Raw genomic sequence first — 24,913 nt, 5'->3', positions numbered from 1 at the left:
TTTTGTTTTTTATTTTCGAACGATGTAAGGTTTTCTCTTTTGATCACTATAGGCTATTGTGAGTACAAGTACAAGTACTGTAACGAAACGAACAGATACCGACCAAACTCTCGCCGCGAAACGCGAAAGAAATCTTACTATATATATTATTAGCAAGGGCTCATGAATAGTGTCTTTTTTTGCTTATGATGTTTCTTTTATATATATCTATATGAGTGATATAGAGTTGATCAAAAGAAAAGCATGGTGTAGTGGTTAAACCAAATTCTACTTATAAATTTCACTCAAGTTCAATCCATGCTATTCTCACTTTCATTCCTTTTTCCACCACTTTTCTAATGTTATATTTTATTAATTCTTTTATTCCTTTCTTTTCCCTTATTTTCCAAACATTTAACATTTGAGAATATTTCACAAAATAGTAACCAAGTTTTAAAAGTGTTCTAATTAGGTCACTGGTGTTGTTTTTGTCCCAATTAAATTACTTAACATTTAAATCGAGCCATTTCCTTTTCTCCATGTGTCAATAAAAAAATGAAGTATAAGATGCTGGGGTCAAATTATTTTAATATATGAAATTATATTTATTAAAAATAAAAACCCTTTAATTACATTAAAAGTTAAAAAAAACAACTTACAATCTACATCATCACTCGACGTTAGCATCAAATAAAAGAGAAAAAAGAAACAAAAATCCACATCACCACGGTTATCTATGAAATAGATGAAAAAACCCTTAATTTTAATGAAGAATGAATGTTGAGTGACCTATTTGAAACACTTTTGAAACTTGAGTGACCTAATTGGAACACTTTTAAAACTTGGTTACTATTCTACAAAGTTACCCCTTCACATTTTGCTTATTTTCTTGATTTAATAAAAAGATTAAATCAAATAATTACATAGTTTTTTTCTAATATCGTTTCATACACTAATCAAACAATATCTGTACCAGTATCGTATTTATTTTTACGATTTTTTTTCAACGTGTAAGTATAAAATTCATTGGACACAAAGCTGCATTCGTAATAAAGTATTTTTTGGTATCGTAAGTTATCTCGAGTGGCGTAACATTATATTATATATATATATATATATATATATATATATATTATTGTTACTGAATGAACATGAACAGTAACTTAATTTTTATAATAATATATAGCTTTTTTTAATATACTATAATAGTTTATTATTATATTAACATTTAATAACATATTTTCAATTTTTCTCCTTTTTTAAAATCATATATTTTCTTTACTCTTTTTTTAATAATTATTTTTTATTTTTTCAGAAAATATATTAATTTATCAATTAATTTGATACATATTTAATAGTATACGTTTATAACTTTTTCTAAAAATTTAAGTACGTAGTTGTGCTTGATTTTTTTCACTCGACATTCTGTTATAAGTTTTGTTAAAAATAAAGTTGTAGTCAAAATAAAGTATTTATTTGGTATCATAAAACAGTACGATAATAAATTAAACTGGTCTAATGGTTTATCTTTCTAAACAACATGTTTTATTTTCAAATCACGTTCGTTTTACATTATCATTTGCTCGATTTCGCCGCAACGCGCGACGCCAAAAAAACTAGTTATCAAGAATATATCCATACAGTTAACCCCTCCTATTGAACAACAATGTACACTTACAAACATACATACATACATATAGGTAAATGTTTAAACTTTAAACAAGACCTTTAGCTGAGAAACTCACTCTACTTGCTTTTAGATAGCTTACATACACACATACATAAATCTTGGCTGATAGTGATTGCTTCAAAATTGTCTACACTTGGTTTCATGCAAAACTAAGCCCCAGTTTCTTCTTCTCCTCCAACTTGGAGGTCAAGTCCTCTTCCATTAGAGGCCGCCCACTTTTCAACGTTGTCCGCCACCAAGCTATGAGTTCATCCTGTAAAAAAAAAAATATATATATATCACATCATATGAACCAGGAGTGTAGGTCCTATGTTGTTCAAACAAAGATTATTGATGCTCTAGATACTTTAGAAATAGTAGATATAATAAAAATAATGAGTAAAATGCCACTTTCGTCCTTGAGGCTTGGTCATTTTTGCGACTTTAGTCCAAAGGTTGATTTTTTTGCATCTGGATCCAAAAGGTTTGAAATCTTGGAATTTTCGTCCCTGAAGACCAAACCTCGAGGGACGAAAGTCGCAATAAATTGCCAAACCTCGGGGACCGAAATGGCAAGATTTCGAACCTGTTGGATCCAGATGCGAAAAAACAAAACATTTGGACGAAAGTCGCAAAAATGACTGAACCTCAAGGACGAAAATGACATTTTACTCAAAATTAATCCTTAATCTTAACTAAAGTTACCAAAATGATAACTTTACCTCAAGAAAATCACAGTTCGAGATGTATCGGCATTCAACCAAGCATTGCACGCCACCAATGTTGACCCGTATAGGCTGCTTGAACCCTTTTGAGGGGTTTTCATCTTCAACATTATTGTCAAATACTTACTGTTAGGATTCTAAGCCACAATAATATACATAGGGAAAGATACTTTGACTTTTAAGGTCAACCTATCAGCTTTTCAAATAAAAAACTGATATGCAAATGTCTACAATCAACAACATTGAATCCAACTACTTTCTTGGTAATTTAATCTTGTGTTAAATATTAAAAAAAAAAAAAAACCAGATTCATATCATTTTAGAAGCTGAAAACTGGTTGACTTTGAAAAGTCAAAACTTTCATACTATATTAGAGCATGGGATCATACCAGTTATGCAAGCAACATAATACCCTGCTCCCCCTACTCCCTTTTCCCATTTTGAAAGCCGCAATCGTAAGAAATATCCCTCCAAATTTGCGACTGCTGAGCGCGAATTCATCCATCTGATTACATCGTTGAAATCAATGTTTTAAAAACCGGTAAATACCGGCCGATTATACCGGTATTACTGTTTCCAGATGTAAATCCGGTACGAAACACCCCGGTAAATAAGTGAAATGGCATAAGGTTTGTACCGGCGGTAAAATCCAGTGTACCGGTTTGAAACGTAATACTGGTACCGGCCCAGTGTTATTTTAGTTTGGGTTGCTACTTATTTTTATTATATATGTTACTTATCTTATGTAATTTTTATATATTATGATTATTCGTAACTAAAAGTTCTTATTTAATGTTGTATGAAACGAAAATAGTTATCCTCTAGTTGACGAGGATGACGATAATAGTGAATTTCATCTTTTATACGATCGTGAACTTGATGTATTCAACACTCAAATGGCTTACCTATATCGTACACTTTCATTTAAAAGAGTTTGTTGGAAAATTGAATGATTTTCGATTATCTTTTGAATTATTTTTTATTATGGATTTACTTTTGGATCATCTTCGAATATGTAATCATGTATTTTTGGATAAACTTTTGAGTTGATGTTGCAATTTATGAAATTATAGAGTTACCTAGTCAACCGGTTGAACCGCTCGGTACAACCTGGTTCAACCGGTTGAACCATTTTTTAGCTTAATCCGGTTTGATTTAAAAACCGGTTTTTAAAACATTGGTTGAAATCAACCACTAAGTTCACTTGTGAAAACTATTTAACGTATGATGTTTATAATATTACGATTAAAAACTGTAGCGCGAAGTCTTACTTGAGGATGTCAGTTCGAGACAATCTAAGCCTCCTTATGGTGTCAAACATTTCTTTCGGTATTCTAAGGATCTTGTCTTGATTCAACAACATGTTTCCAGAGGTTGAAACCGTTTGGTTTACGTTCGATACCTTCACCTTCTTCTTGAGGAACGCGTTTTTATTTTCATTTATGTGTAAACAATCGCGTGTTTCGTGGCCTGTTTTCCCACAAAAGAAACAAGTCGTCACTGCCATCGGTGTAGAAGCAGAAGCAGTTGGTTTGACGTCCGAGTTGTTATTTGAAGTTAACGAAGTTAACGGTCGTTTTGATAACGCTTTTGGGTTGTTAAACAAGATTATTTCCTTAGAGCTTTCTATATGTGCTGTTGTTTCTTCAACTCGTGGCGAATACAGCGACTGAAAAACAGACTGAAATCCGAATATTTTGCTGACAACTTTGTTTAACGCTTTGTGATCCTCGACCGGATGAGGAACCTTTTCTTGTTGACAAGGTTTGACCATGTTTGAAATCCAGTTCATGAAAGAACTGTCTTGTTTTTTGACCATACCGCATTCTTGACTTTGTTTCTTGAGTCGTTTACTAGTACTGATCAACTGGTTTTCGAAACCCCTTCGCTTAACCTTTTTCGACGCACTGTTGCAGCTTTCCATGCTCTCCCCTGATGAATCTCCACCTGTTTGTTTAGCATTCACATCGTTTTCAGCTGTTTCTTCAACCTTTTCAAGAAAATGGGGCCCACCGCTCGCGGGTTCTCTATTGTCTTGCGTTAATCCATTATTTCCTGATATTTCAGGATCATTAGCTAATAATAGTGGCAAAATCAGCAGATCTTCGACTAAGGGCATGATATTATGACACGACACGAACTTAAATATAAATTCACATGTTCGGGTTTAGTCTAAATGAGTACGTTTAGTTTTGGGTTGAACCGACAAACACGTTTGGCTAAACAGGTTGGGTTTGGGTTGACCCGTTTATCTGTAAAGTTGTTTTTAAATGTGTGTTTATGACATAAACTTTATGTCATAACTTAAGAATGGTTGAATATTTTTATGTGAAATTTTAAAAATTAAAACATAGATTGACGTCAACTTTTATAATTCTAAGCGTAATCGTTTTATGTATATTTGTATTCATGTTGTAAATTTCTAATTTTAGAATACTAATACACAAGATTTAAGAATAAAGAAACTTTGGGTTAAATGGGTCGTGTTCGTGTTAACCCATTGTTCAGCTTCACGTGCTGGACACAACTTTCGGGTTTAAATCAAGTTTGACCCGCCAACCCACAAACACGGCCCGTTTAGCACTTCTACAAAAGACCAGATTGCAATGCTTTTTAAAAGTATTATAAAAAGATGTAATAAAACATGGATATGCTTGAATGGTAATAGTCACTTATGATTGTGTCGAGTCCGGTCTGATAATTTAAACCTTATATAATCAGGTAACCGTTAAACAGAAGTAGGGTATCCGAACACTAGAAACTGATAATCGTGACACACGTAAAACTTTTGATAAGATAAAACGTAACGCGAAACAAATAAAGTATGAAAAGTATAAAGTTATTGCACCTTCACTGGTTCCAGTCCCTGGAATGCTCATACACTCCTTTCCTTTGCCCTTATTATGCACAAACTTCACTTCACCGTCATTTTCAACTGTTATTCATATCAATTTGTAAGTCGAAAAATAGTAAATTTGACCTCAAAATCTTGGTCAAATGAGATTAAAAGATTATGTACCTGTTGGGCCAGCTGCGGATTTAACCGACTCCTCAAACATACATTTTTCGTCACTCAAAGCACAAGGCGTCTTGCCAGCAACACAGCTGGTGCAGCCACCGCACTTGATGGTTAAACCGTTCTGTGTAGACCAAACTAACTCGGGTAAGGGACGGTGTCCCAAAATGGCATCTGTTCTTGACCTCGAGTTTGCATTTGCACCTGCATCTCTGTCGGTAAACGTCTCAACGGGTTGGTGTGTAACGCCAAGAGCAAGCCTTAAATCGATTTCATTGTCTTTCATCTTCTCCATTATCCTATGTTTGATACAAATCGTAAACGAATACAAAGTCAGCTTCTCTTAGATCAAACACTCACCCACCAAACACAATATAAAATCATAGAAAACACAACAGAAAACCTTAATTTGTAGGAAATCTTTGACTAAAAAATCTAACAGAATCGTTCGTAAAATAATAAAAATAAAACACTGTCAAACACACAACTTTGAACATCGATATCTCATTCATCTGAGCTCCTTTTTGGACACGGTTTGGTTCATTGCAAAGCTCTCATGTAACCGAACACAAACTCAGTAAATAATAAATATATGAGCAACAATTATATAAAACTATATACATCCAAAGTTAGTGAAAAATACATTTTCCACTTAGTAATCTTTCACCAAATTTTCCAACTAAAACATAATCAATTTCTACAACTGAAATCTAGACTAACAAAACAACTATACTTAATTCCATAAAAATTAACAAATTACTGACATAAAAACAATCACATCAACTTTAAATTATTAAATAATTAGGTCTGGAATGAGCATTTGGTACTGGTACCGGTACCGGTAAAATACCGAATTTTACCTTCAAATACCGGTACCGGTACCGTACCGGATATTTCGGTACCGGTATCGGTACCCAATTTTGGTGAATTTTGGTATCGGTATTTTCGGTACCAGTACCACGTTCATCCCTAGTCTGGATGCAATCAAATCAAGCAACTAATATCCAAATTGTCACATCCTTAAAAAACTAATCAAAACTTCCACAGATAGATACAGATGGGAATTATAGATGAAGAAAAACCAACACAAAATCTCATGATTCAAGATTTAATAAAACAAATAACTAACTGAGCATAAACAAAATTCCGGTAGAGTATACAAACTACAAACATAAAATATAAAAAAATGAAAGTGATTACCAAAAATGGATTTGATCCAGTCTTCCAATATTTAATTTGTTTTACCAAAAAAGGAATGCAAATATGGAGTTCTATAGAGGGAGGGAGAGAGAGAAAGAAATATAATAACAAGGGTACGGTCTTTTCAACTCATAGTTGTACACTCAGCTGCTTTCTCCATTGTGGTGGGAGTTCTGCCACGTGGAAGCTTCTCTGTGGAATTTGCTTTTACAACATGATTCCCTCTAGATACTCCTTAGCTCAACATGCTTAGATAAGATATGTTAAATAGCAGTGGCGATAATAATCAGAGTCGACATTCATAGAGTGTAAATTAAAAAATTACGATAATAATCAGAATTGAGTCTAATAAGAATCTCTAAGAAGTCGTGTGAGAGGTGGTGGAGAGGGGTGAGACAAGAAAAAATGTCCACCCCCTCCCCTCCCCTAAATATATATATATATATATAGAGGTCGGTTAACATACAAATACACTAATCGTACATTATGTACGTTACAACCACAACCGTCAGATCATCTCATTTAAAGCGCGTGTTTAACTATTAAATAAATTAAATTAAAAATAATAAAAGAAACCGCCAAGGTTAAAATCGTCCATTGCGAGATCAAAACCCCTGATGATCAGCACATAATAACTCACAGTCATACCGTAAACCCAAAATCAACATTGAATTCTCCTTCTCCAAAAGTTCCCTGCTACTCTCCGTTGCGATTTCAACTAGGATTCATGAATATTGAGAAACGAAGCAAATCAAACAACGACAGACCACAAGCGAAGAAGATGAATCCAGGTATCGATTGACATTTGCGATTTTATAGTGGAATACAGATGGGCTTTAAAGTCAAATGCGATTTTGTTTGTTTATTAACCTTTTAACTGAAACATATAGTTTTATAAGATTACATATTGTTCACAACTACAATTTTGCTAGGGTTTATGACTGGTATGGTTATTTATTAGGTTTTGCATTATTATGCGGATTTCTTAATGATACCTGATAGATGTGCGATATCATATAGGGTTTTGGGAGGGTTTTGTATGACATTTGCGATTTCATATGATAAAATATTATTTGTTGAACGTTTTTTGTTTTAGGTTAGATTGGACATGCGAATTGATAAAAAGGCACATGCGATTTCATATGATAAGTTAGTTTTAGTTGTTATGATTGAAATTATACATGCGATTTTATATTTTTAGATCCTTAAAGCATGCGATTTATAAAGATTGACTAGTTTTGGTAATGCTTAACTAACACATGCGAATTGATAACTCATTCATGCGAATTGATACCTAAACACATGCGAATTGATAACTAATTCGTGCGATTTTATCACTTAATGACTAGTGTACATGATTAACTGATAAATGCGATTTTGTAAGTGTTTTTTACTATAGCATGCGATTTTGTAGAAATAGAATCTGATGATGACTTTGAAGGCCCAATATCAACTCTGATAAAAATTAACAAGAATAGAAAGAGAAGGATAGTTGAAGAAAGTTCTAAAGAGGATGACTTTGTTAAGCCACCCCCAAAAAAGAAAAAAGATGAGAGGAAATCAAAGATACAGACAAAAAAAACATTCAAAAAAGGTTAAACCACGTAAAACAGAACAAGAACATAGGGAATTCTTCAAATACAGCAACGAAGCAATACTGCTGAGATGCCAACCCAACTCATATATGGATACTGTGAGAAAATTTTCAAAAAAACAGATTGATGAGGTGAGGGATATGGGATTTGGAGCTATTCTAGATATCAATATCAACCATATTTCGACACGATTGGCATATTGGCTAGCCAGAAACTTTGACGAGAAGTTCGATACGCTAAACATAGGAAAACACCAAATAAAAATAACATTGGACACAGTTTACGAGGTATTTGGAATACCAAAGGGGCCAAAGAAGGTTGAAATAATAGCCGATAAGAGAAAAGTCAAAAAGCAGGAGAAAATTGAAAAAAGTCAAGAACCGGGAAACGCTGTCAGGGATACATTCATCAGCCAGTGGGGGGAAAACAGGAGAATTACCCATGGCTTAATTGCAGATACAATAGAAAATCAAAGAGATGGGGGGAGCCTGTTTAGATTAAATTTCCTTGTGTACTGGATGACGTTCTTTGCGGAGATTACAAAGGCAACAACTGCAAATGATAGATGTTTGCTTGGAGTAGAAGCTGTTAAGGAAATACAGAATCTAGATTGGTGCACATATCTACTTGAACTTTGCGTCGTACACGAGCAGGCTGGAAAAACTATAAAATACAGTTTGTGGGACCTGTTGCCTTTCTTACGGTATGCATTAGTACATTTCATAAACATATTTAAAATACTAGTTTGTTTTGTCAAATAATTAAATGATCTTGCGATTTATACAGCTTCTATACACGCATGAATACAACAAGAAGCTTAAACTGTTTGAGAAAGTCGTGGAAATACCAATTATTCGTTATATCACATCTTCGGATATTGATAAAGTCGAAGAGCATATTTCAGATGACGGGCCTGTTTGGGCATCAAGTGAGAGTGAAGAAGAAGAAGAAACTGAAGAAGAAAAAGAAGAAGAAAATGAAGAAAAAAAGAGCGTTCAACGGATGAGTATACACTACGACCGCCGGTTGACACCACAATAAGCTACAAAAGAAGGACTGCGCGTGCAGTACAAAACGTAGAATCCGGGGAAGAGCCAAAAGATAACGAGAACATTGATGATTTCATGGATTTCAGTTTTGAAATCCATGAAATGTCTCAGTTGAACCTTGAGTTTGGAGTTGGAACACAGACACAGAAAATGATGGATTATTGCAACACTCCTGTTCAACTTTCACCATCGGTATTCTACGACACAGACCACGAACGAGAACTGGAGGCTTCGAGAACCAACAAAAAGGTAAGCGCAAAAAATATTAATTTCACTTAATCCATTATATTTAACTTCTGGATTGATAGTATCTAACCCGAAAAATATTACAGAATCTCTTGAAAAAAATGAAAGCAAATGTCAAAAAATACCTTAAAATGGTTCAAGATGTTCAAGTGATGAACAACTTAGTTTCAGAAGCAAAAACTATGTGTTTTTGGGATCCGGAAATTATGGCGGCCTATAAGCAGTGGAATGAGATGCTTCGGAATAATCCCATTTGTGTGCCACATGATTCGGTTCAAGAGCATGAAACTTCACCCCCTCATATCCATGAAGAGCATGAAAATCCAGCTTCTGAAGTTCACCATGAAGTTACTACAAACGAAGAAGGTGGACAGGATGAAGAGGCTCAAAAAGTAATCTCCACTGTTTTGGTACAAATGGCATCAGAAGGTAAAACATGCGAACTCAATATTAACAAATGCGAAATTATGTAAAAAAATCACTATTCTTTTATTCACATGCGAAACCTAAAAAACACATGCGATTTCTGCCAAAAAACTTCAAATTTGATTTTGCATGCGATGTAATGTATACCCCTGCGATTTTGATTGTAATGTATTAAAATTAAATACTTTGTATCTATAGGTGTACTGCAGCCAGATGATGAAGCACTGACAAATAAAGATGATGAAGGAGTAACAGACACCCTTATTGCAAACATTCAAACTGTGGAACCGGGTGTATACGCTTACAAACCACCTGCCAAAGGTGAAAAAAACACTTTATATTAGGAAAAAAATTAAAAAGCACAAAATATTGTATTTCTTAACTTACTCTAGTCTGCAGAAAGTGGTGAAAACGAAACTGTTATCGAAGAAACAGTGAACTTGGCAGAATCTACACAAAACATTCAACAAAAAGTTCAAGAAAAAGTGCAGGAAGTGGAAGCAGTTTCTTTAGGAGAAACTACACAAAAAGACCCTCAACAACCAGATTCGGGAATCGAAGTTGAGAAGGAACCGGAAGTTGAATGCCCTCAGGTAACGGCTGAGGAATTGTAGTCAGTAGAGTTGCTTTTGAGCCTGGGACCCAGCCTGAAAGAAAATAAAGGAAAAAAACCAGCTAGGGGCAAAAAAAACTCAAAGCCAAAACAAGTTCTACCAAAAGGGTTAAATGAACTGCTTTATCAGACAATAGAACAAGCAAAAATTCGAGCTGAGAAAAGATGTGCGGAGCTTGGAGACAAATTTTGTTCCCCTTACTGCAACAGAGTGGTAAACATGCACGAAGCACTATTGACTCAAGAATTGAATGTGATCCGATATACATTTGCAACGTTTGCAGGCATAGAGTAAGTAAAAATGTTATATCAACTAACAAACATCTAAAATATATACACACAACAAAATATTAATTATTTATTTTTTGGCTGGCAGAGAAGAATTTTACCGATCAAAAACCGAGGTTGCCACATTCAAAGCTATATTTGAAAGCTTCTACAGGGGTCAATACATAGCATCAAACGGAATAGATGCATTTGTGGATGTTCTAAACCTTGAAGAAAAGAAGAGAGATAGAAAATCATCACCATACAGACTCTTCTTGTTTAGCACAATGATGGTATGTTTTCATATACATTTTGGCATTTGAAATTATAACAGTAAATGCATATTCAATGATTTCGCACGCTAATTATATCTAAATCGCATGTAGTATAAAAGAAAGTTTTCCTGTTAAACAACGTTTCTCATACTGTTGTAATTTCGCATGTGGTATATATACAATTCGCATGTAAAAAAAATCCATTGTTTGCGTAACTTTGATTCTAATTACATAACATATGTTGGCGGTAATTCCCGACTCATCACAAGTAGGTGATGTGAAAAGGGTGACAAAGGAGTTCAAGTCACAAGTCGGTGAACTTGAGGGATCAATGTTGACAAGTTGGTCATAATTGGTTAAGTTTCCTAATTACATTATAATTATATTTGGTAATGTCTTGGTCACCAAGTTAAGGTTATATGGTAATGTCTTGGTCACCAAGTTAGGGGTAGCCTATATAAACTAAGGTAAGGTAGACATTATTAAGAGTCAAGAGAAGAAAAACCGAGTTATGTTTATGAGTTATTGTAATCAAGTTTTTTTAGTTATATTTTCTTGGTTATAATAAAAGTTCTTGGAGAGTTATTCCATTCGTTCTTGTTCTTGTGTTTGATTATTCGATTGGGACTTGAATTGGTATCAGAGCCAAGTTCAATCGTTGATATCAAATAGAGTAACGAAGTTGTAACCGGAGGAGACAAGCTTGTCGACACAGCCGATCAGGAGGATCAGCGGCGATAAACTTGTATAGCGGAAGCGACACGTAATCCCAGAAGCAGCGACAACTTGGGTTCCGACTTGCAATCAGCGGTGGTATTTAAAACGTTGGACGACGGCAATCGGGACTAAGAAGACTTTTGATCGGAGTAGTCCATGTTATCGGTGGAAATCTATGATTCTTATCTTTTGCGGTGGCTATTAAACATTGAAGCAATAACACAAAAGCGACAGTTTTGGTTTCTATTATCAAAAATCCTTTAGAGCTCCTATTTAGAAAAAAAAACACAAAAGTCAACAGGAGGTTGATTTATTGGTTCAAAAGGTTCAACGTTAAACAAAAAAAATAATAACAAGGTGTTAATTATTATTATTTTTTATTGGTTCAAACTAAATTGGAGTTTAACCATTAAACGTTGTTTGGGTTGGACAAGTGGTTCAATTCAAGGTTTAATTTTTATTCGGTTTTCGAGAGGTATTCGTGACCGGGTTTCTGTGAGCAAACGCGTTCGTTTCTGAAAAGTTGTTCAGAAATCAATGACGAATGGGGATAGACCACCACCGGTTGTGGTTAAGGACCAGAGTACCACAACTTTACAATGTCCAATGTTAACCGAAACAAATTACAACATCTGGGCGATTCGTATCAAGGCAGTATTCAAGGTTCATGGAATACAGCAAGCTTTAGAACCAGGCGAAAAGGAGGTAGATGCCAAAAAGGATGACATGGCAGTTGCACTTCTACTTCAAGCAATACCCGAAGAGCTCGTGTTTCAGGTAGCTCAGTTTCAGACTGCAAAGGAAATCTGGGAAACATTGAAGACACGATATGTTGGGGTTGAACGGGTTCGAGAGGCAAAGCTTGAGCAACTGGAAAATGAGTTCGAATCCTTGAAGATGAAAGAAACAGAGACAGTTGATTCTTTCGCGAGCAGGATAAGTCAGTTGGTTACCAAGGCGGCCAGTTTGGGAACCACCTATGAAAACAGAAAGCTTACCAGAAAGTTATTAGGCTCTGTTCCAGCAAAGTATGTTCCAATTGTAGCTTCAATTGAACAATTCGCAGATTTAAAGACTATGACGTTTCAGGAAGCGATCGGTAGACTGAAGACGTTCGAAGACAGGATTAAGGGTATCGAGTCTTTAGCAGAAAATCAAGGTAATCTAATGTTTGCCAATGGTGAATCATCCTCGAAATCCAAATGCTATGAAAATACGCGAGGGCGTGGGCGAGGCGGTTCAAGTTACCGAGGTAGACGTCAAGACTGGGATGATGAGGACCAAGATGGAAGTCAAAGCCGACACGGTCAAGATCATGGGTCAAAGCAAACGGGGCAAAGAAGAACCAATGATCGCCAAAAAGGAAGGAAAGATAGATCACATGTTCAGTGTTACCGTTGTGATAAATTTGGTCACTTTGCGTCAGGATGTCCGGATCGTATAAAGAAACAAGATGAAGCTAACTTAGCTAAAAACGATTATTTTGATCCATTATTATTCATGATGAGATGTGATCAAGAGACGGTTTTTCTAAATGAAGAATGGGTGAATCCAAAGCGTTTCGAGACTGAGCCAATGGAGAAAGACACTTGGTATCTCGACAACGGAGCATCGAATCACATGACGGGTAATCGAGCTTATTTCTTTGAACTAAATGAACGTGTCACGGGAAAAGTGAAGTTTGGAGATGGATCTTGTATTGACATACGGGGAAAGGGATCGGTATTACTTGAAGGGAAAACGGGGGAGAAGCGCCTGTTAACCGATGTTTACTACATACCGAGTTTACAAAGCAATGTCATAAGTCTTGGTCAAGCAACGGAAGGTGGATGCGACATTCACATGAAACGCGATTTGTTAACCATTCATGATGATACAGGAAAACTTATGATGAAGGTGACAAGGACCAAGAACCGTTTGTACAAGATTAACCTCAAGATAGCAAGTCCCGGTACACAAGCTAACATGATTGGAATAAAGAATTTTGCGGGTAGGGATCTACAGAGAGTTGAACTGAAAGATGACACGGCAAGTACGAGTCGGAATCTTCTCAAAGATCCAAGTTTAATGAAGAAACCCAAAATTCAAAATCCAAAGAAAAATGTTCAAGAATTCAAAGAAAAGGTTAAGCAAGAGATTCAAACCCAAGGAGATACATTTAATGATCCAAGAAAGCGGGTGTTTGCTCAAGATCGCAGCCGAGTCAATGGTGGTGCGAGTTCTTATGATCAAAGGACGAGTCATAGAGAAAGGACTAGTCGAGTACAAGGTCGCAAGAATGTTCGAGCTAGGAAGGAGCCAAAAAACACAACTAGAGATCAAGATGAGTTCTATGAAAATCAAGACAAAGAAGACATGTTGGAGCCTACCTATTTCGAGTCGGAAATTAAGGGGGTGATTGTTGGCGGTAATTCCCGACTCATCACAAGTAGGTGATGTGAAAAGGGTGACAAAGGAGTTCAAGTCACAAGTTGGTGAACTTGAGGGATCAATGTTGACAAGTTGGTCATAATTGGTTAAGTTTCCTAATTACATTATAATTATATTTGGTAATGTCTTGGTCACCAAGTTAAGGTTATATGGTAATGTCTTGGTCACCAAGTTAGGGGTAGCCTATATAAACTAAGGTAGGGTAGACATTATTAAGAGTCAAGAGAAGAAAAACCGAGTTATGTTTATGAGTTATTGTAATCAAGTTTTTTGAGTTATATTTTCTTGGTTATAATAAAAGTTCTTGGAGAGTTATTCCATTCGTTCTTGTTCTTGTGTTTGATTATTCGATTGGGACTTGAACATACAGGCGGATATCTTTTACGACGAGGAGAAATACACAGACAACCAACGACTAAACATATTTGCCTCAAATTTTGAAGACATATTACTGAGATATGAGGTAAAAAAAACTTGATTCGGTTGACCTGGTGTTTATTCTGGTACTTCAAGGTGACCACTTCTATGTCTTGTGCTTCAACTTGAAATCCGGCAAAATTGAGCTGATTGACAATTCAGCAGCTAAACAAGAGTTCAAGGATAGATACAAGGGGCTTCCAGACACACTGGTAATACAAAAATTTTTCATATACATGTTATATTTTATGTAAAAGATACTAACACAATGTTGCTATGTTACAGAGAAGGGTATTGGTTTTACACCTACAAAAGGCTTTAAAACCAACACCGGCTATAGAAGTACTTGCAACCTCAGTTATAGAAAGAAAAGAGATAGATTGCAGGACGAAGAATAACGGCGTAGATTGTGGAGTGTTTACAATGCGTCACATGGAAACATACAAAGGAGACACAATACCGTGGGTGTCTGGGTTTGTGAAAGAAGATGAAGTAAACAACAGACAGAATTCACAACTTCATCTCCTAAGGCACAGATATCTCAGTAAAATCATTCTATCCGAACACGATATACATCGTCAGCAAATAATTAAAAAGGCAAATGCTTTCGATAAAAGGCCAGACAAAGAAAGGTATATGAAAGATTTGGATAAGATAATCCCAGATAGGATGAGTATATATTTTGGAAAGCCAAAGTAAACTTGTTTGATGATGGATTTATGTTAAATATTTAAACTTGTTAGTGTTTTTAATTTCGCATATATTAGTGTTCTTAATTTCGCATTTGTGTTTTTTATTTCGCATATGTTATGTTTAATATCGCATGTTTGACATTGAATTATTAAAATATGCAATAATTAGGTGACTATAAAACATGCGAAAAACAAGTACATTCCGTAACACAACATGCGAATTTATTGAAACATGCAACAAAATAAACAAAAGTTCATTCAAAAGATGAAAGAAACTCCATTTTCATCTTCATCGAGCATCTTAAGACAGTTATTGCATCGGCCAACTCTTTCAACTGTTTCTCATCCCTCTCACCCAAATCCACCATAAACATAACAACAATTTCTTTAAGACTACTCAGTTGCATCTGAGATAGCAAATTCAGAATTTCTTGTCTTCTCTTCATGTTTTCTGTTACACGAGAAATGTTGGCCTCCAACATCTCTTGACATGAACGATCCTCTTGAATTTGTTGCTGAATCCTTTGCCTCAAAGCCTGCTTGATACTTGGTTCAGAAGAAGAGGATGTGGGTAGATCTGTCATTTTTAATCGGATGTTTGAAATAGTGATAAAAATATAAAATATATAATAAAAGAAAAATTATTGATATGAATTATTGAACTGAATTATTTGATTTCAATTATTGAACTGAATTATGAAACACACTGTGCGAAAATAAAAATAATTATTATTAAAGCCTGCGAAATAAATAGCTATATTTGATAAATACTTCCAGGTTTGCGAAATCTCAAACTTAAACATGCGAAATTAAATATGAAACTTCATTGTGTGCGAAATGTCTAATTTAAAACATGCGAAATTATACAAAAGATCCATTCTTAACTACCTAGACTATGTTAAAACACCACATGCGATACATCAAAAAACACATGCGATATGGTAAACCCAAACAAGTAAAACCAGAAACAACTATCTTCAACCCTCAATACAATCTAATAAAATGAAAAAAGCTTCAAATAAAAGAAAAACCCAGAACTCAATCTAATAAACCTATTGACGAATCCTAAATGATTAATCCAGCATTTTCGGAAATCGTGGTTAGGTCAGGAATCAAATAAAAACCCTACAAAACGAATTGATACAAATCGAATTGATACATAATTAAACGTACTACATATCTGCTTCCTAGTTGACGGAATTCCCTAATTAGCCCTCAGATGTTCGAATAGAATGTCTGATATACCCTTATTTAATTAAATTTAATTAGGACACGTATATGGCTGTGGTGTAACGCCCTAACACGTTTTAACCTAAGATTCGTAGCGGAAACTACATACCTAAAATTTCCTTCATGTCTTACCCGATTCTTAAAGAATCGGGGAACCCCTTTCCAATCCACACGACCCCTAATCCCGATTTGTCCGGACATATATGTGATGATCCTTATGATCCCACGAGCGTCCTATGCTTCTTGCACACTGGCCAGGCGTGCAATCCACATACTAGTCTCGTGTCCTCATAAGAATTATCACCTTATGTCTAGGGAACCGGTCTTAAGTTCGTGACACACCCATTTGAATCCTTCAAGGATTTCACCCTCGTATATAAGGGTATGCTACATACTAATGCTTGCAAATTTTTAAAATTTGTGTACCTGGGGTCCATTTTCCGGACATATCACACACCTTAGCTTTCGTACTAGCCTGCGACTGCGGAACATCCTCATTATCCATCAAGCTCACCTTTCAATATTCATCATTATTAGTAACCTCTCACATGCTTACTTATATTAAATCTTACCTTTCGGTCTTGATCGAGTCTTGGATTGTACGGGTCATTAGTCACAAGAGCACACAGGTTTGAGTTCAAGTACTCACTCATTTGTACTTCATTTCGCTCAAACCTAGGCTCTGATACCAACTTGTAACGCCCTAACACGTATTAACCTAAGATTCGCAACGGAAACTACATACCTAAAATTTCCTTCATGATATTCTTTCTTTCATTTAAATACATTAATCTCTTTTTATAAATTAATCCAAAAACTAACATACATGTCTCAATTTAAGTGACTACGTACACACCCACATACAATCCGTGTCTTGACTCGATCTTCAACCACGTACACTTCTGGATGAAACATCAAAACATGTATAGCATGCAGTCACCACATTCAAACACATTATTAGCAACCGGTGACATAATACAAAAATCTTAACACAAGTATAATAGCGCGTCAACATATCATGCTTTTTCTTATACTAGCCTCTTCATCCATCCATTCGATTACTCGCATCAGATTGTGGAGTCAACCTTCACTTCCTTTGTTAACATGCCTATACTTCACATTAATTCTCAATAGAAAAACGATTAGTACATTAGCTTCCATTTATATGAACATGTCCTCAAATACACATAACTCATCTTATTCATTCAAGCATAATTTCATTATGTAAGTTCCTTTTCTTACCCAAACCTAATCGAATCTCTTTCTTAACCACTTCCAACCCATTCCATTAAAACTTAACTTAGTAATAGCATCGATCCATATCTTCTTACATTGCATTCAACAATTAACATATATCATAAATACATTACCAAACTAAAGAGTAAGTTCGGAGTTCACTTACCTTGCGCGTCGGTATTTTCGTTCGCTTACTTGATTGAGTCTTCTTAGCCCGTTAGCCTTCAACGCTCCCATCCATCTTGACATGATTCCTATACACTCATATCATTACATTCACATTCTTATTAGCATATTTGCTCATACATATGAACAACCATATCAAATTCACATCTAACATACGACCTACATAAAGCATACTCAACATCATTAATTTCATTTAAACAAGCACAAAGTATACTCGACATCATCCCTAGATAATCTTCACATGAACTATATCCATTTACCCATTACTTGCATACAATTTCACTTATTATTGTCTTTTAGACATTTCATCAAACACTTGGTGTGCGTACTACTTCCTAAGCATAATGTACAAGTATTTCATGTTTTTCTTCCTAGTTATCACTTTCATTCATCAATACAAGTAAACATCATACAAATTATATACCATACTCAATCTATATACATGTACACATCACATACTACACATTTTCACAATCAATTTCATACCCTTTTATGAATTAGACATAAACCCACTTAGCTAGGTGTAGTAAATCATCAAAATACTCAATTTATAACAATTTACTCAAAATCTTCACTTAGGGTTCATTCCTAAGCAAGCATACATTGTCAATTTGGCCATAACCTAAACAATTCATACATAAATCACTACTTGTGATGTTCAACAAGATTTCTCAACTTCATTAAACATCAAAATTCAACATACCTTATGATCCCCTAGCTTGGGTGATCGTTAATTCATGTTCCTTCTTGAATTTGAGCCTCGATTCATCCTTCAATTGGTTGATATATGATGAACTAGGGTTTGGCTCTCTAGAGCCTTCCCCTGATCACGTACAGAACACACACGGAGTGTGTGTGTGTGTGTGTGTGTGTGTGTGTTATTTTCATTTAACATAACAACTTTCAAGTTATCCCACTTTGGTCCCTCATGTTTCGTTTTAATCAAATAAGGCTACAACTCTTCGCTTACTACTAACGAGACCAATAATCAACTAGGTTAATTATTCCTAGTTAATCCTTATTTTTCAGGTTAACTTTTCTCATTAACGGTACCTTACCCGTTTCTTAATAGTAACCGGGTCTAAATTACCAAACCCGTTTTTGTGGTGTTACAAGTCTACCCCCCTTAAAAGAGGTTTCGTCCCCGAAACCTTGATCATATCACGGGGCCATAATTCTTTACTTACCGGTTACTACCAGTCCTTCTATATAGCACACTTCTAAAATAAATTTATATATCTTTGGATTTCAAATTCTTGTCTCCTGTTAGCTCCTTAGTGATGATCATCACTACTTGGCTATTCATTCATTTCATTCACAATACACACCATGGCAAGAATTCACTCATACCTTATAAAAAGGGTCCCATTCATGAACATATATAACTATACGTCTTATCGTTACTTTCTTAAATCAAATGTAATACTCATATACTTACATTTACACGTATGTTCCTACATACATATATACATACCTTCATGAATACATTCACACATGTATACATACATGCATAAATACATACAAGCTTTATTCCTTTGTGCACATTCAATCCCCTTTAATACATACGTACGTACGTTCATATATGTACACTCATACATCTATTTACCTACACCTGAAAACATACTTGCAACATAACTACTACTTCATACTCACCTCTCGTACTTAACTCGAGATTCAAAATCACACTACGTTTGCTACCGACATGTACTATGCACATTCAATCCCATTTCTAGTTTCTTTAAAACTTTGGTTCGTTTGACCTATTTATGACAGGTCAATGCATGACCGCTCTCTAACATATCATTTTCATTCGTTTAACCTGTTCGTGACGGGTCATTACATATTGGAGTATGCATTGTACTTACTTCTAGTCCGAGCATACTTACAGCATGTCACTTCATTCTTTTTATATTTAACATCAACGGTTATCTTATTTCATTTCATTCTTTTGTTTAACTTGGTGTTTATTCACCCATAACTCCTTCACAAATTTCTGATTTGTATCAGCATTATACTGTTCATGGATCAAATAATATAACTTGCAAGACCTAAGCTTACATAATTGAGAATTCACAAGGATCTTTGCATTTAATATAAATAATGGCCATAACTTTCATACAATGTTTATAACACTTCAATACTTTAGATATGATAACATACTCATACTCATAAAACCCTTACAAGGTTCATAATTGGTTCAATTCGTAACATAACGTAACTTTACCCTTTCTGAGATCAACTTCAATTCCTCGTGCATCCAATGTTCTCATACCTGCATTACATTGCTTTCTCAAGGAAACACGGTTAATAACATTAATACTCGAACGTATCTAAATCGTACATACGCACATGCTTTCCCACGTGCATACATACATACATTCATTCACACATATCTACATATGTGTATACATTTATACCTACCTTCATACGTACTTACATTCATTCATTCATACTTACATACATTCATACATTTTTGCATACATTCATACATACTTACATACGTGCATATACTCATACATATATATATATATATATATACATACTTGCATACATTCCTACACCTCTACGTACATGCGTACATTCATACATACCCCTCATACCTTCATGGACGATAATTCTTTCCTCATGCATACGTACATACATTCATGCCTACTTCATACATATCCACATACGTTCATACATTACTTCATCTCTACATTTACACATATACTCATGCATACATTCGTACTTACCTACATACGCATCTTCATACATACATACTTTCCTACATCTTCTACATACGTGTGTACAATCATACATAACCTCATACGTGCATACATTACTATGTAACTTCATACGTGCATATCTTTCATACATTACTTCATACTTGCATACTTAAACGCGCATAACTTTTGAACCGTTTGCCCGTTTAACCTCCCGTTTCTTCCTATATGACCAAAATTTGGTCCTCTATCATATGGACTCAAAATCCCACGTCCGGATTAAGAAAATTCTTAACTTACAAGCTTTCGGCTTAATATTCATTTAAGAATTATTCGACCCGTTCATGCACTTATCAAATAAACACGTTTGTTTGATCCCAATTTCTCATGAACCCCATAATTTCAATATTGTCTATCGTACTAGGTTCATATCACGGGTTTATATACGTTCTTAAACCCGTTTTCGATCATATGTCTATTTTGACCCATTACGGGTATTTAAGTCTATTTTAAGTATGGATCACCTTTATTCGCTCCTAGCTTCATATTTTTCACAATTCTTATCAATTGACTTTCCACCACAACTACATTTGTGGTGGAGCTAACGTGGTGATCTATATAATCCGAGTTTTACCCCTCGGGCCCTCCTATTACGGCAAAACCCAAAAGCTTTTACCTTTAACCTTTACACTTCTCAAAAGACTTACTCGTTCATAATACTTGTTTCCAAATAGCCCATAAGGGTCGTTTACCCGCTTTGTCATTCGAGGGTGTTTTGGTCAACAAATGCTCTGGTTCTACGACAAAAGACCTTAATATATAATTAACCAAAAGTCACACTTTTTAACTACAATCTTATTCGTACATACATGGCTTGGATCATGCTGTGACTCGTTTAATTACATTGCATTTTTACTTGCTGATTAATAGCAACGTAATTTCCATATGCTATTCATCCTGTGAGCATAAAATTCAACAAACGTTCATTAATCATCATCATCAATTGATCATATCATCATTAATTGACCCATTTGGTCTAAACACCCCAAACCTTTTACATTTTAAATAAAATGGTATCGATTTACCATTTCGCTCATTTGGCTCATTACGGATTTTCACCGTATGGTCATAATCTTTAAACCTTTCTTCCATACATTTAACCCATCATGGCTTACGCCATAGGGTATTCTTTAAACATTATTTTCATTCATCCATGTAACTAAATTACCGTTTTACCCTTATTACTTATCATGGCATACATCATAACAAAATCTTTCAAAACTCATTATACCTTCATTATTCCATGACCAAATTACCATTTTACCCTTTTTACCATCAAATATGGTTTACTGCCAGTTCTAACTTACTCCGACCCGTATCGATTCGTGTTGGAACATATTATTTCGAAATCTCTTTTCGAATACTAACATCTCTTATTTCTAGTCAAATACATAAGTAGTTGTACTACTTTAAATGCCGTAAGCTTTACTTACCTTCCATCCGACTTCGCCTTTCCGCATACTTGATTCGTTTACTGCTTACGGCTCAAGCCTTTCATTCTTCTTTTCATTCTTCATAAGTTTGATCCGTATTCATCTACGGATTCAAACCTTCATTCATACCTTCCATTCTTTTCATTCCATTCCATTCACGTTTGAATTCGTTCACGAATTCAAACCTTTCCTTCCTTTCATTCCATTCCGGTTTGAATTTATTCCCGAATTCAAACCTTTCATTCATACTTTACATTCTTTTCATTTTTATCTTTATTCATATTTTTTCATTCTTATCTTTCTTTCTCATGTCTGACCCGATTCTTAAAGAATCGGGGAACCCCTTTCCAATCCACACGACCCCTAATCCCGATTTGTCCGGACATATATGTGATGATCCTTATGATCCCACGAGCGTCCTATGCTTCTTGCACACTGGCCAGGCGTGCAATCCACATACTAGTCTCGTGTCCTCATAAGAATTATCACCTTATGTCCAGGGAACCGGTCTTAAGTTCGTGACACACCCATTTGAATCCTTCAAGGATTTCACCCTCGTATATAAGGGTATGCTACATACTAATGCTTGCAAATTTTTAAAATTTGTGTACCTGGGGTCCATTTTCCTGACATATCACACACCTTAGCTTTCGTACTAGCCTGCGACTACGGAACATCCTCATTATCCATCAAGTATTCATCATTATTAGTAACCTCTCACATGCTTACTTATATTAAATCTTACCTTTCGGTCTTGATCGAGTCTTGGATTGTACGGGTCATTAGTCACAAGAGCACACCAGTTTGAGTTCAAGTACTCACTCATTTGTACTTGATTTCGCTCAAACTTAGGCTCTGATACCAACTTGTAACGCCCTAACACGTTTTAACCTAAGATTCGCAGCGGAAACTACATACCTAAAATTTCCTTCATGATATTCTTTCTTTCATTTAAATACATTAATCTCTTTTTATAAATTAATCCAAAAACTAACATACATGTCTCAATTTAAGTGACTACGTACACACCCACATACAATCCGTGTCTTGACTCGATCTTCAACCACGTACACTTCTAGATGAAACATCCAAACATGTATAGCCTGCAGTCACCACATTCAAACACATTATTAGCAACCGGTGACATAATACAAAAATCTTAACACAAGTATAATAGCGCGTCAACATATCATGCTTTTTCTTATACTAGCCTCTTCATCCATCCATTCGATTACTCGCATCAGATTGTGGAGTCAACCTTCACTTCCTTTGTTAACATGCCTATACTTCACATTAATTCTCAATAGAAAAACGATTAGTACATTAGCTTCCATTTATATGAACATGTCCTCAAATACACATAACTCATCTTATTCATTCAAGCATAATTTCATTATGTAAGTTCCTTTTCTTACCCAAACCTAATCGAATCTCTTTCTTAACCACTTCCAACCCATTCCATTAAAACTTAACTTAGTAATAGCATCGATCCATATCTTCTTACATTGCATTCAACAATTAACATATATCATAAATACATTACCAAACTAAAGAGTAAGTTCGGAGTTCACTTACCTTGCGCGTCCGTATTTTCGTTCGCTTACTTGATTGAGTCTTCTTAGCCCGTTAGCCTTCAACGCTCCCATCCATCTTGACATGATTCCTATACACTCATATCATTACATTCACATTCTTATTAGCATATTTGCTCATACATATGAACAACCATATCAAATTCACATCTAACATACGACCTACATAAAGCATACTCAACATCATTAATTTCATTTAAACAAGCATAAAGTATACTCGACATCATCCCTAGATAATCTTCACATGAACTATATCCATTTACCCATTACTTGCATACAATTTCACTTATTATTGTCTTTTAGACATTTCATCAAACACTTGGTGTGCGCACTACTTCCTAAGCATAATGTACAAGTATTTCATGTTTTTCTTCCTAGTTATCACTTTCATTCATCAATACAAGTAAACATCATACAAATTATATACCATACTCAATCTATATACATGTACACATCACATACTACACATTTTCACAATCAATTTCATACCCTTTTATGAATTAGACATAAACCCACTTAGCTAGGTGTAGTAAATCATCAAAATACTCAATTTATAACAATTTACTCAAAATCTTCACTTAGGGTTCGTTCCTAAGCAAGCATACATTGTCAATTTGGCCATAACCTAAACAATTCATACATAAATCACTACTTATGATGTTCATCAAGATTTCTCAACTTCATTAAACATCAAAATTCAACATACCTTATGATCCCCTAGCTTGGGTAATCGTTAATTCATGTTCCTTCTTGAACTTGAGCCTCGATTCATCCTTCAATTGGTTGATATATGATGAACTAGGGTTTGGCTCTCTAGAGCCTTCCCCTGATCACGTACAGAACACACACAAAGTGTGTGTGTGTTATTTTCTTTTAACATAACAACTTTCAAGTTATCCCACTTTGGTCCCTCATGTTTCGTTTTAATCAAATAAGGCTACAACTCTTCGCTTACTACTAACGAGACCAATAATCAACTAGGTTAATTATTCCTAGTTAATCCTCATTTTTCAGGTTAACTTTTCTCATTAACGGTACCTTACCCGTTTCTTAATAGTAACCGGGTCTAAATTAGCAAACCCGTTTTTGGGGTGTTACATGTGGTAAGCGCGTACATAATGTACGATAAGGAGATTTGTACCATACTATATATAGGTA

The 24,913-nt window shown here is 35.0% G+C and overlaps 2 protein-coding genes and 1 long non-coding RNA gene across 3 annotated transcripts; all 3 read right to left on the bottom strand.

The window, feature by feature from the left end:
• Nucleotides 1-1,557: 1,557 nt before the first annotated feature.
• Nucleotides 1,558-6,720, bottom strand: LOC110910524. Its single transcript, XM_022155168.2, has 7 exons — nt 6,590-6,720; nt 5,393-5,688; nt 5,222-5,308; nt 3,645-4,428; nt 2,763-2,878; nt 2,371-2,474; nt 1,558-1,922 (listed from the first exon to the last, which is right to left on the bottom strand). The coding sequence occupies exons 2-7, from the start codon at nt 5,682-5,684 to the stop codon at nt 1,809-1,811; spliced, it is 1,497 nt and encodes a 498-aa protein (XP_022010860.1). The 5' UTR covers nt 5,685-5,688; nt 6,590-6,720; the 3' UTR covers nt 1,558-1,808.
• Nucleotides 6,721-15,570: 8,850 nt separating this feature from the next.
• Nucleotides 15,571-18,814, bottom strand: LOC110914762. Its single transcript, XM_022159500.2, has 3 exons — nt 18,672-18,814; nt 16,973-18,036; nt 15,571-15,893 (listed from the first exon to the last, which is right to left on the bottom strand). Exons 2-3 carry the CDS (start codon nt 17,049-17,051, stop codon nt 15,571-15,573), a joined length of 402 nt encoding a protein of 133 aa, XP_022015192.1. The 5' UTR covers nt 17,052-18,036; nt 18,672-18,814.
• Nucleotides 18,815-23,074: 4,260 nt separating this feature from the next.
• Nucleotides 23,075-24,574, bottom strand: LOC110914763. Its single transcript, XR_002578570.2, has 3 exons — nt 24,462-24,574; nt 23,739-23,826; nt 23,075-23,266 (listed from the first exon to the last, which is right to left on the bottom strand). It is a non-coding gene; the product is annotated as an uncharacterized LOC110914763 (long non-coding RNA).
• Nucleotides 24,575-24,913: the final 339 nt, after the last annotated feature.

The sequence above is a fragment of the Helianthus annuus genome, chromosome 15 (genome assembly GCF_002127325.2).
Source record: "Helianthus annuus cultivar XRQ/B chromosome 15, HanXRQr2.0-SUNRISE, whole genome shotgun sequence".
Lineage (NCBI taxonomy): Eukaryota > Viridiplantae > Streptophyta > Magnoliopsida > Asterales > Asteraceae > Helianthus > Helianthus annuus.
The sequence above is the reverse complement of the archived record's forward strand: the minus strand, read 5'-3'. Positions and strand labels throughout refer to the sequence as shown.